Source organism: Cucumis melo, chromosome 4 (assembly GCF_025177605.1).
Source record: "Cucumis melo cultivar AY chromosome 4, USDA_Cmelo_AY_1.0, whole genome shotgun sequence".
In the NCBI taxonomy this organism is placed as follows: domain Eukaryota; kingdom Viridiplantae; phylum Streptophyta; class Magnoliopsida; order Cucurbitales; family Cucurbitaceae; genus Cucumis; species Cucumis melo.
The window spans coordinates 9,356,055-9,367,174 of record NC_066860.1 but is presented as its reverse complement, the minus strand read 5'-3'; the positions used below and the strand labels follow the sequence as shown (position 1 = coordinate 9,367,174).

Below are 11,120 nucleotides of genomic sequence, written 5' to 3'. Positions count from 1 at the left end.
TTTTAACATTTTTTAGTGTGTTTATTATATAGTGCGCGGTGCCCCCTATATAAAATTTCTGGATCCACCATTGCTTGAAGCATAACACAAGCTTTTTTTTGAAATCGTTCCTTTTATAAACATTGACATATGAACAACATCACAAATCATCAAAAAAATTGGAAGAAAGTTTTTAAATCTTTAAACACTTTCGAAAATCACTCACATATTAATTTCCCTTCTACAGAACGCCTAGTCCCTCAAAGTCTTCTTCTCACCTATTAAGTCTTCTTTTTTAGCAGAATAACTCGAAGAACTTAACATAACCTCCTTTTATATTGACCTCTTCTCCTATCTACACTATTCCTAATTTAAACTAGTCATCCTTAAGTTCTAATAAACTCGCCCGCTCCTACTTAAAGTACTACATGTGTGAGCTTAACATTTCTCTTATTCATACTTAGCTTAAGTTCTTACACGTGGCCCATTATTTAAGCACAATTAGAAAATTTCCAAGAAGTTTCTTAAGTCTTCAACGCCTAGTCTCATCTCACGCTTAACCTTTAAAACACCTATTGTATCTTGCTCACAGATTCCTTCCTTGTGTCGCCTTACTTCAACGCGAACCACTCCTCAAAACGTCTTATTTAAAAATCCTTTATCCAAAATTCTTGTTTCCAAAATGACCCTTCTATGTTAGTCACGGGTCTCACAATTCTCTCCACCTTTAAGAATTTCATCCCAAAATTTTATATCTGCAATCCTTTTTCTGGACACTGCATGACTCAAACACTTTTAATTTCCAACGTCCTAGTCCATTTCTCTGAACATGTCGCACCTCGACCTTTTCCTGACATTTAGTTCTAGTCTTACTTTTCTCCACCAATCGTTTTCTTCCCCTTGGAGTGTTATTTTGACTAGTTCTACCTTTTAATTTTCAGGGCATCTTGTTACCTAGAAACGGTCATAATATTAATGATAACAAACAACAAAGTACATTGTATTTTGGTAAATGGGGAGAGCTTTGTTGATGTCTTATCTTTTAATAGCTTTCAAGAAATTGAGAATGGAGATGACTTAGCTAAGAAGCAGTCCCACGCCATTAGTCAAATTTTAAGGAGAAAGGATACATCTCGAAGGGGTCATAGAGTAACTAGTGTCGTTTGGAGAAGATCCTAGAATATTCATAGAGATGGTCAATTTTTCTAGTGACTGACTATCCCTCAACGTATAATGCAATTCTAAGGAGACTAATCTTATATGAGCTCCAGGAAATTCCTTCCACCTGCCACCAAACAATGAAATTCTCGACAATCAAAGGGATAAACATGGTAAAAGAAGAACAAAAGATGGTAAGAGAATGTTACTACATAAGTTTGGAAGGAGAGAGGAAGATAAGTCTGTTAGAGTATTAAGGATGTTTGAGGTCGACCATCCTGACTAACTAGTTTTTCTTTGTTTCTTGTTTTATTTACTTTTCTTTTTAATTTATGTGATTATTTAAATTTAAGTTAAAACCTTCATTTTCGTATAGTTTCTCAATAAACGAAAAATTTATATTAGACTCTAAACAAACTTTTATTTTCATTAAGAAGCAGACAACATGTAGGCAATCCTCAAAGAAGAGGCATTAATAGTGAATAGAATGTCAAATGAGGAACCACCTAGTGGACTCATAACAAAGATAACAAAGCTTCAAAAAAAAACTGAAACTTCAACACAACCAAATACAGGAAAACCAGAATGAAAGAAAAAAAAATACTACTCTTAAAAAGATGTTTTAACATGACTAAAGCAGAACAAAAGATCACTTATTATCTTGAAGAGGATCGCGATTTATAAAATCAGGGCCTCCTTTCTCAAAACCATCGGTGTTAGAAGCAAGCACATAAGGATCTTGGTGGTACTTCTTAAAGTTATTTAGAAGGTATTGAGAACTTTTTCTAGGATGATATTGAAGGTTCTGCTTCATGCTCTAGTGAACTCCATATTGAACATAGCGTCTTGAAGATCATATGGCTTGGCTTATCTTAGCTTGGTTCTGTATCGCTCGACTCAACTCTACTCCCGAGCCTAACATGATGAAACAGTGACTGATATGACTAGATAGGAAATGAATGACGAGGTTGAAGTATACAAGTGTCAGCAGGACAAGACTAGATAAGAAGTTTCAGTTGGCTCAACTCGAGTAGACTTAACTTAACTCACGAGCCCAAAGCAATGGCCATGATTGATATGACCAGACATGGAGCAACAAAGGAGGATGAAGTATACAGGTGTCAACTAATCGAACAAGAAGTTTAGCTCGACTAGGCTGGATTTGGTTGGGTTCAACTCAACTTGACTTGATGTGGTCGAGCATGGTCCAGCCAATAAGGCTAAGGTGTGTTGGCATCGGCTGACATGACAAAAAAACTACCAAAAGTCAACCAAGAATATAACCCATCAATCAAGTGTAGCCGAAAATGGGTTGAAAAGGCAATGAAGATTGAAAAGCATAGGGGGCTACAAAGACAAACTCTGAATTGAAGCGACGAACATCGAACATCGAACATCGAATGAGGAAAACGAAGATGTCAATCGAACAAGGCAAGTTAACTCCACTTAAGTGTAGCGGGAAGAAAATTAAAAAACTAACCAAATGGAATGGCGATCTAGTTAATATTTTCAACAAGGCTTGTCTTTGAGGGTTAGGTCCCGACAACAAATATCAATGTTGTACATTTGTGCTCCTCGAAAAAATGTTGAGCACTGTGTAAATTTGTTAGTTAATTGTGGTGGATGCGTGTTAGGAACCCGATTGTAGTTTCTTCCACAGGAAAAAAGTTTCAATTGGACTCTCTATATAGATCGGAGATTGGAGGGTTATCTTGGAAGGTCGAGTACGTTATGACCAAATCAGGCCGAGAGAGGTAAATATGTCATAACATAAGATAAAAATCAACAAAACAATCAACAGCTTTACTTCCAATTTCGTTTTCCAAGAACCTTGAGTCTTGAGCATCAAATTGAAAAATAGGAGCTAGTAATGGTATAGTCTGGACCAAAGGGCAAAATGGGAAGTTTAGAATAAACCAAGGTAGAAGGACTAGGCTCCGCTAGCATCATCGCTTGACCAGGTCTAGGTCAAACCTCACATGATAGAATAGGTAGGATCGGCTTAACCCGTGTAGGGTGTGGGTCCCAAAGAAGAGTAGTCGCAGATCGGCTCGGTCCAATACGAGTTGAGCATAAAAACCCAAAGGTTCTAGAAAGTTCGACATAACCTAGCTTGGCCCACTCCAAAACTGAGACTGGATAAGGAACAACAATACTTTTTTATTTCGGAAAGGATTGCGAGTAGGAAAGCCTATAAAAGAGACTATTCGAGCATATGAAAAGATAATTTAGACTTTTGACTTCTTCTCTATTCTATAATTATCTTATTGACTTAGATTTCGAAGCATTTTTTTTCTTTGGTTTGTAGATCCTCTCTTCCCCTAAAAATACAAATTTACCGTTACTATCGTGGAGAAGTCACAAAAATTTGACACGAACACCTAAAACTCAAATCTCTAATCCTTGAGTTGGTAATATAACATTTTAATTTAGGGAAGTTTCTAGGATACCGTAAAAGACATAAAACTCAAATTTCCATTACCAAAATAAACTTGAAGTAAATAATAATTGACCCATTTTTCTCTTCTTTGGAGTTTTCATCTCATACAAACCCATATTAAGAGGGATGAGTGGAAAAAAAAACTCAAATCTCATTATTGATAAATATGAAAGAAACTGTCAGCAAAATTTTCTTGTGTGGGACCTAGAAAGTCTAGTCCACGTCAAAAAATGTGCAAATATCCGTTTTAAAACTCTTATTAAATTTCAGTAATGGACAAATGATGTGGCAAACAGTAATTACCTGGAGCCCACGTTGGAGATTATGCATGTGAATGGTGGGGCCACCTAACCATCTGTCAGTGGACCCACATTTTTGCGTAAAACAAAACCTCCGGAGCCCACTTTTTGTTCATTATTGATAATAATACCGCGAAAATCGCATAATTATTGACGGAAAAAAAAAAAAAAAAAAAAAAACCCACACACCAAATAATAAATTAAACATATTTGGAAATTTCCCCAAATCTTATAATTTATCATTATTGATAATAAATATAATGCTAAGAAAATCCCATGGTTATTAATCGGTAAAGGCCAATAAAATATAATTACAGAATTACCCCAAATATCATAAAATCGATGAATACAAATTCATCTCTTCTCTATTAACGACACATAATCAGAAAATTTAAGCTAAACAACTCAAACAAAAACTAATTTCACATCAGTTGGTATTATTGATTTTGAAATCCTAGCTTCAATGCTCTTGCTCAATATATTATCATATATTATTTAAAAGTATATAAATTACATTAATTAAAAATTCATATAGGTTAAAAAAGATATAATAGTCAATGCATGAAAAATAAAAATTAAAATGGTAATTTAACTTCCTTTAAAAACATTATCTCCCAAACCTACATATGTATTAATTAATTGAGAATAGTGTGAATAAACAAAATGGGTGACTTTGAGGGAGGAGCTGCTGAAAGGCAAAGGAAATAGAAAAATAAAATTGAAAATGACCCAATTTTATTTTTATTAAAAATATGAATATTGAACAAAAGAAAGAGACAAACCCTACTATAGAGCATAAGGAGAGTTTGGATCCTTTGCTTTGGTGGAGAAATTTAAGGACAAATAGGAATCATTAAAAATCAAACACAATGCCAGTTAATATATATAATATAGAACCAAAACTGGCCTTAAGAAAGACAATAACTAGATTACAATATCCTTTGCTTTGGTTCTTTCCTTACTTAATCTTTTTTATTTTCTTTTTTGGTTTTAAATCTCTTTAAAAAAATTGTAATTTAGGAACAATAAAAGGGAATATAATTTTAAAATAAAAGTGTGTTTGGGATTTTAATAAGGATATTGAGATTTTCACTTTTCTGAAAGCTTATTTACACCAATATCTAAATACAATTAAGGTTGATCCAGTAATTATCCTAATTTTAGCCTTTTACTTTCAAAAGACTCAAAAGAATGTGTTGTTTGGGAAAGTTCTATTTTATTCCATTTTATTTTGTTTTAAAATTAATAGTTCTTAGTTTCTTTTCTTTCTTTGTTGGATGGCTTATAAATTGAACATTTTTTTTTACAATTGTAAATTTGAATATCATTACTCTTTTGAAAGGAATAACAACTTTCATTTTAGTAGAAAACACACATGGTGTTAGTCTCTCATGCAACAAGGGCAAACATTTAATTATAGGAAGACTATTTAATTTGGATTTTTAGAAGTTTTAGCCAATTTGGCTCTTTCAATTTCAAAATATCTACAATAATTTCAATTTTTATGTTAATTCATTCAATTTTGATACATTACAAACATTGCATGAAATGCTAACCATTGTTCAAATAAATTATATGAAAAAAAAAAGTAAAATATTATTTGAACTAAAATAAATCGGGATTAAAACAATAATTTTAAAAATTAAGGATGAAAGGAACAAATTAATAATGTTAGGGTTTAAACTCATTTCAAACCATTTTCTTAAAACGCAAATTAAATTATAAACAAATCACACAAAAACCATCCAATTCAAGAAACAAATTGGTAGGAAATGAGACTTAGGGTCCGTTTGGATTGTCTATAAAAAAATATTTTCTTAAGAATACATTTTTTAAATAGCATTTTTTTTTAAAATGAGTTTAACATCTAAATACTTATATGTTTGGTTTGACCTCTTTATAAATGTTTATATAAAAAATTATGTTTACTTTGTACCTAGGTCAAATTACAAGATTATTAAATATTATGAATTAATTTCATAAAAAAATATACACGGTTTGAATCTTTTTTAAAAAATATATTTTAAAATTAATCGCACGTTATCTTTAAATTATTAATTTTTTAGTTACTTGAAACTAAACATTAATTTTTTTTTTTTTTTTGTTATTCAATTTTAAAAGCACAAATATCTTGAAATATAAATACATAACCATAAAGAAAAATAATTGATTTCTAATAACAAAATATATATAAGATAAATAATTTTTCCTATACAATATAATACCAACTAGACAAGAAGATGACAATTCGGCCGCATTCTTCATTCATCTTCATTTCACGAACCAAACGATCGTATTTTTTTTTTTATGTTCTCATGATTTCTTTCACAGGTGTTAAAGTGAAGTAGATTTGGCTAGGAGGAGAACATTTGCAACATATATTTAAATGTATACGAACACACATTAAAAAGTATTCAAACTATTTAAAAGAAAAAACAAAAAGAACGATAGAGTGAAAAATAGATAATAAAAATAAATAAAAAAAATAGTTGAAGAAAAATAGATATTTGGGAGGGATTTCTCGTTAAACACAGTTATAGACATTTATTCTAAAATTTAGTTGAATGTGTTTTCTCTTAAATGATTTATTTCATAATCTCATTTTTCTAAAAGTTATTTTAATTCAATGTCAAAACACCTCAATTTATCTTAAAATAAATTATTTTAAAAACTAAACACTTTAAAAATCAATTCAAACACACACTTAATTCCAAAATTTCACCACACAAGCTCTCATTATATACTAGAGTGTGACAATTGGTTTCTGTTTTTGTTTTTTCAAAAAAAAAATGAAATTATTACAATAAAATGATATAAATACAAAAGTTGGAAACTTGAATTTGACATATATATATATATATGTTGTTGTTGTTTGCCCTTTCATCTCAGAGATTCAAAGCCTCTTTGCCTCCTCAAAGGATTCCTCAATGTAACTGTAGAAACAAACACAAAGAAAACCCAACCATTAATTACAAAACAAAAAACAAATCTCTATTTCTGTGTCTAAAATAATGAATTTGAAGTTGCAAGTTCCCCATGTTTTGTTGTCTATGACTTTTCCCTTCATTGTGTGTTTTGGGAATACAAATTAATGGGATTCACCAAATATGATTTAGAAAGATAAGAAGAAGAAGAAGCCATTAATGGTGAAGATGGAAGAAGGTGAGAATTGGATCCACAGAAGAAGAAGAAAAAGGGAAGGCAAAAATTATGGGTTAGTTGGGAAAACAAGACATTAATTGAATGAAAGATAAGAAGAAAGCAACTAATTCAGAGAGAGGAAGGCAAACAAACATAAGTGTTCATTGTGATTGTGAAGCTATCTTAGAGACAGTGGAATGAAATTAAAAGAACAACAACAAAAAAAAAGGCCATTAATGATAAGAAAAATGATGTAAGATAGAGAGAAGCCGAAGCCATCCATTTAGAGATAGAAGAAGTGTGCAAAAGCCAAAAACAGAAGGAAACAGAGCCAGAGAAACCCATTAATCATTCATCAATTTAGAGTGAAACAGAGAGGAAGTAAAGAAGTAGCCAAGGCAAAAACAGAGCCATCGATGAGAGAAGACAAAGAAATCCCATCAATTTAAAGAGAATCAAAGGCAAAAACAGAGTTAAAAGCAGACATTGATGAGAGAAAAGAGGAAACCCCATCAATTTAAAAAGAATGAAAGGAGAAAAAAACAGTGGCAGAAGAACCCATTTATGAAAAATAAAAGGAAAAATCCATCAATTGAGGGAAAGAAACAACCATTGATAGAAATAAAGAAAAAGAAGAACAAGCCAGAAGACATTAATGTAAATAATAATAATAATAATAATAATAATAAAATGAAGAGAATGAAAATGAAAAAGTTCACCTTGAGGGTTACAATCAGGAGGATCTTCAAAGAGAGACAAAGAGAGTTGTTTATGAGCAACACCAATATCAATAAGAATAACACCAGAAGTAGGGTAATTAACAATGATATCTTTAACAGGTAGCCATAGAAAAAGCTCTTCTTGAGACATACCCTCCACACCAATCAAGCTTCCATAGCTAAGATTAGCACTAAAAACAGTGTCGAAAATCACTCTATTCTCATATTTAGCCATACATGGAGCATCTAAATACACTTCCAAACGACCATTTTGAGCGAGTGTGTAAGATTTCGCTTGCTTCGGAACAAGCCCTGCCGGTAGCCCCATGGATCGCAAAAGAGAATGAATGGAAGAAGAATCTTGAACACAATTGCTGCATAAACCCATTAACAAGATGATGAGTATTGAGATCTGAATTCTCCCAAACAGGGTACCCATGGCTGAATTACAGAGACACGGAGAGAATGAGGTTTATGAGTGTGTGGTTTTTGTGAGCCAGAAAAAAAAGAGTGAAAACATAGAGAGAGAGAGAGAGAGAGAGAGAGAGAGAGAGAGAGAGAGAGAGAGAAAGACGGTTTAGAGGAAGAATGAGAATGAGATGAGTCTGGGTGGATGTCAAATTACGCTTCTCCCCTTCTGAGGTATCTTTGATTAGGGATTCCCCCATGTTTGAGGAATTTTTCTTTCTTAAAAAAAACATAATATTATATATCACTTTGCCTTTTCTAATTTACAATTTCTTCCGATTTTACTTATTCTACTTTTAAATATCAAAATTTTTATTGCTCCTACTTTTGATAAATGTTTTACTCTTATGCATATTAGTTAAATAATAACAATAATATAATTTTTATAAAAAATACGTTATATAGATATATTTTTAAATACGACATCTTTAAAAATAACAAAATATTAAAATTAATTACAAAATATATCTAAATCATAGATTCCTTATATTTCATTTAAATTTTATAGTAATAATATTGATAAATAGTAAAAAAAAAATTCTAATATAGGTTAAATCATAAAATTTGTAATGGAAACAAAGTTCAGAATTTATTACAAGTAAATTTACTCAAATTAAACATCTAAAGATATGGAAACTTATATTCTAACTTGTTAAAATAATACTCATTCTAAATTATAATAAATAAAATAGTACTTTTAGTCATATTTGTGTTCATATAAAAAAATTCTAATATGTTGTCATAATATAGTTGAGAATTTTATACGATTAGATATAAAATATAGAAAATAAAAATAAAATATTTGAAAAATGAAACCATAAATACTGTTGTATAGTGTTTGGATTTATTTTTTAAGTATTTATAACACTTGTTTACTATGAATATTTTACATGTATGAAAGACGATGTAAATTAATGAGATGCATATTTTACCATCCAACTCTAACGTTGCTAAATAGTCAAATCGTGATGAAAATATTTGTTTTTATTATGTATAATTTGTGTTTGTGGGTTTTCTTTTCTATTTTGCATTTAATAGTGTCTGGTCAAACTTTGGTAGGTTGACCATTTAGTAGGGTATAGTCGAAATTGCCATTTGAGAGACATTTTGATTAGCATTATCATTCCATGTGTAAATTTCAAGGTTTTTACAGATTTGGTGGCAACAAAATTGAGTTCTTGAAATCATTACTAATTATGGGTAGGTTTCAAAGGCATTTTTTTTTACCACATTCTTTTTAAGTTTTAGATATGTAAACTCTACTCATTAATATAATCTTTGCTTTGATCTCTAATTTAAATTCAAAGTAAAAAAAAAAAAAAAATCATGTCCAGCCAAATAAGTTTAAAAAATTAAGTTCATAGCACAAATTTATTTAACAAAAATGACAAATAAAACTTAACTTACATAATACACGGCGATGTACACTTGATACATCTAATGCACTTGATATATTTTAATCCACTACTCATTGCTACACAATGTTATACTTGATATATTTGATATACTCAATGTACTGTTAATATATATTTGATACACTACTGATATTCACGTCGATATAACTTGATGCACATGTGATATATACTTAATCCACTCTCGATACCTTTTAATAGGCATTTGATACACACTTGATATACATTTGGTGTACATTTCATGCACACTTCATATACACTTGGTACACATTTGATGTACACTTGATACGCAAAAACACATACTATTATAATCTGAACTGTAATAATCTAGGACTATAATAACTCGTTCTTCGTCTCAAACGCCCTCTAAAAAAATGTTGCATGTTTTTTTGCCTTAAAGTTGATAAAGATCCACTTATTTACAAAAATATCACATTATTTTATTTACCCAAATGTCCTTAGACATATTTACTTAATTGCTATTAAATTAAAAATCTTTAATATTTTTTTCATTTTCAACATTTATGTATATAAATGTGTATTAGGTGAATCAAGTGTATCAGCTATGTCACTTGGGTTGGACTTTTTTATTCATATCTGCAAAATAGAAAAATTGTATGACAAGCTTACAAATCACTAAACTCAAATTGTCATTCACCAAAAATTTTCTAAAAGAAACTACAATACAATAAGATTTAAGAATATATATATGTGAGGCCCAAATCCAAAATAGGGAGTTCTGTTGAAGAAGAGAGGTGTCAAAGAGTGGAATGATCCTTCTAAAATGAAAGGAATGATCATTCTAAAAATAAAGTTCAAAGGAAGGAAGTTGCCACTACAAGAAATGGGGCTATTCCTGACGCATAAAAACGTCGGGAATAGTGAAAAATACGTCGAGAAAACAATTTCTGATGTAAAATCGTGCGTCGGGAAGATCCTCGGAAGAAACGCGTCGAGAGACCTTTTCCCGACGCATCACCAACAAGGCGTCGGGAATACCCTTCTCTTGACGTCATCTTTTTCAACGTTGTTGATGCGTCGGGAATAATGAATCCCCGACGACGTAATTTCTGACGTCAGTAATGCGTCGAGAATAACCCCATTCCCGACGTTTGTATTGCGTCGGGAAATATTTTTAATATGTAATTTTTTATTTTAATTATGTAATTTTTATTTTTATTTTCCTAAAATATTTTCCTATAATTTTTTCAATCGAGTCTCTATTTCCTAAAATATTCACATTCGTTTTCGATTAAATTAAAGAAAATTCAAAATAAATTAGTAAATTATGAAATACAAACACAAATTCAACAAAAAATTTAATATTCACATTTATAATATTTGTCTTTTTCAAATATACACAAAATGAAACTTATAATATTTGTCTTTTACAAATATACTATAACTTGACTCCACCAACAAAAAAAGCGAGAAGTTTCTATCAACAAGTTACAGTGATCATCATTTGTAAAAAAAATTACATTAAAAAGCATTGCTCCACTTG

The 11,120-nt window shown here is 30.6% G+C and overlaps 1 protein-coding gene across 1 annotated transcript; it reads right to left on the bottom strand.

Annotated features, from left to right (window-relative positions):
- Positions 1 to 6,580: 6,580 nt before the first annotated feature.
- LOC103494976 (uncharacterized) lies at positions 6,581 to 8,397 on the bottom strand. The gene is made up of 2 exons (XM_008456388.3): positions 7,737 to 8,397; positions 6,581 to 6,809 (listed from the first exon to the last, which is right to left on the bottom strand). Exons 1-2 carry the CDS (start codon positions 8,173 to 8,175, stop codon positions 6,757 to 6,759), a joined length of 492 nt encoding a protein of 163 aa, XP_008454610.2. The 5' UTR covers positions 8,176 to 8,397; the 3' UTR covers positions 6,581 to 6,756.
- Between the last annotated feature and the right edge of the window lie 2,723 nt (positions 8,398 to 11,120).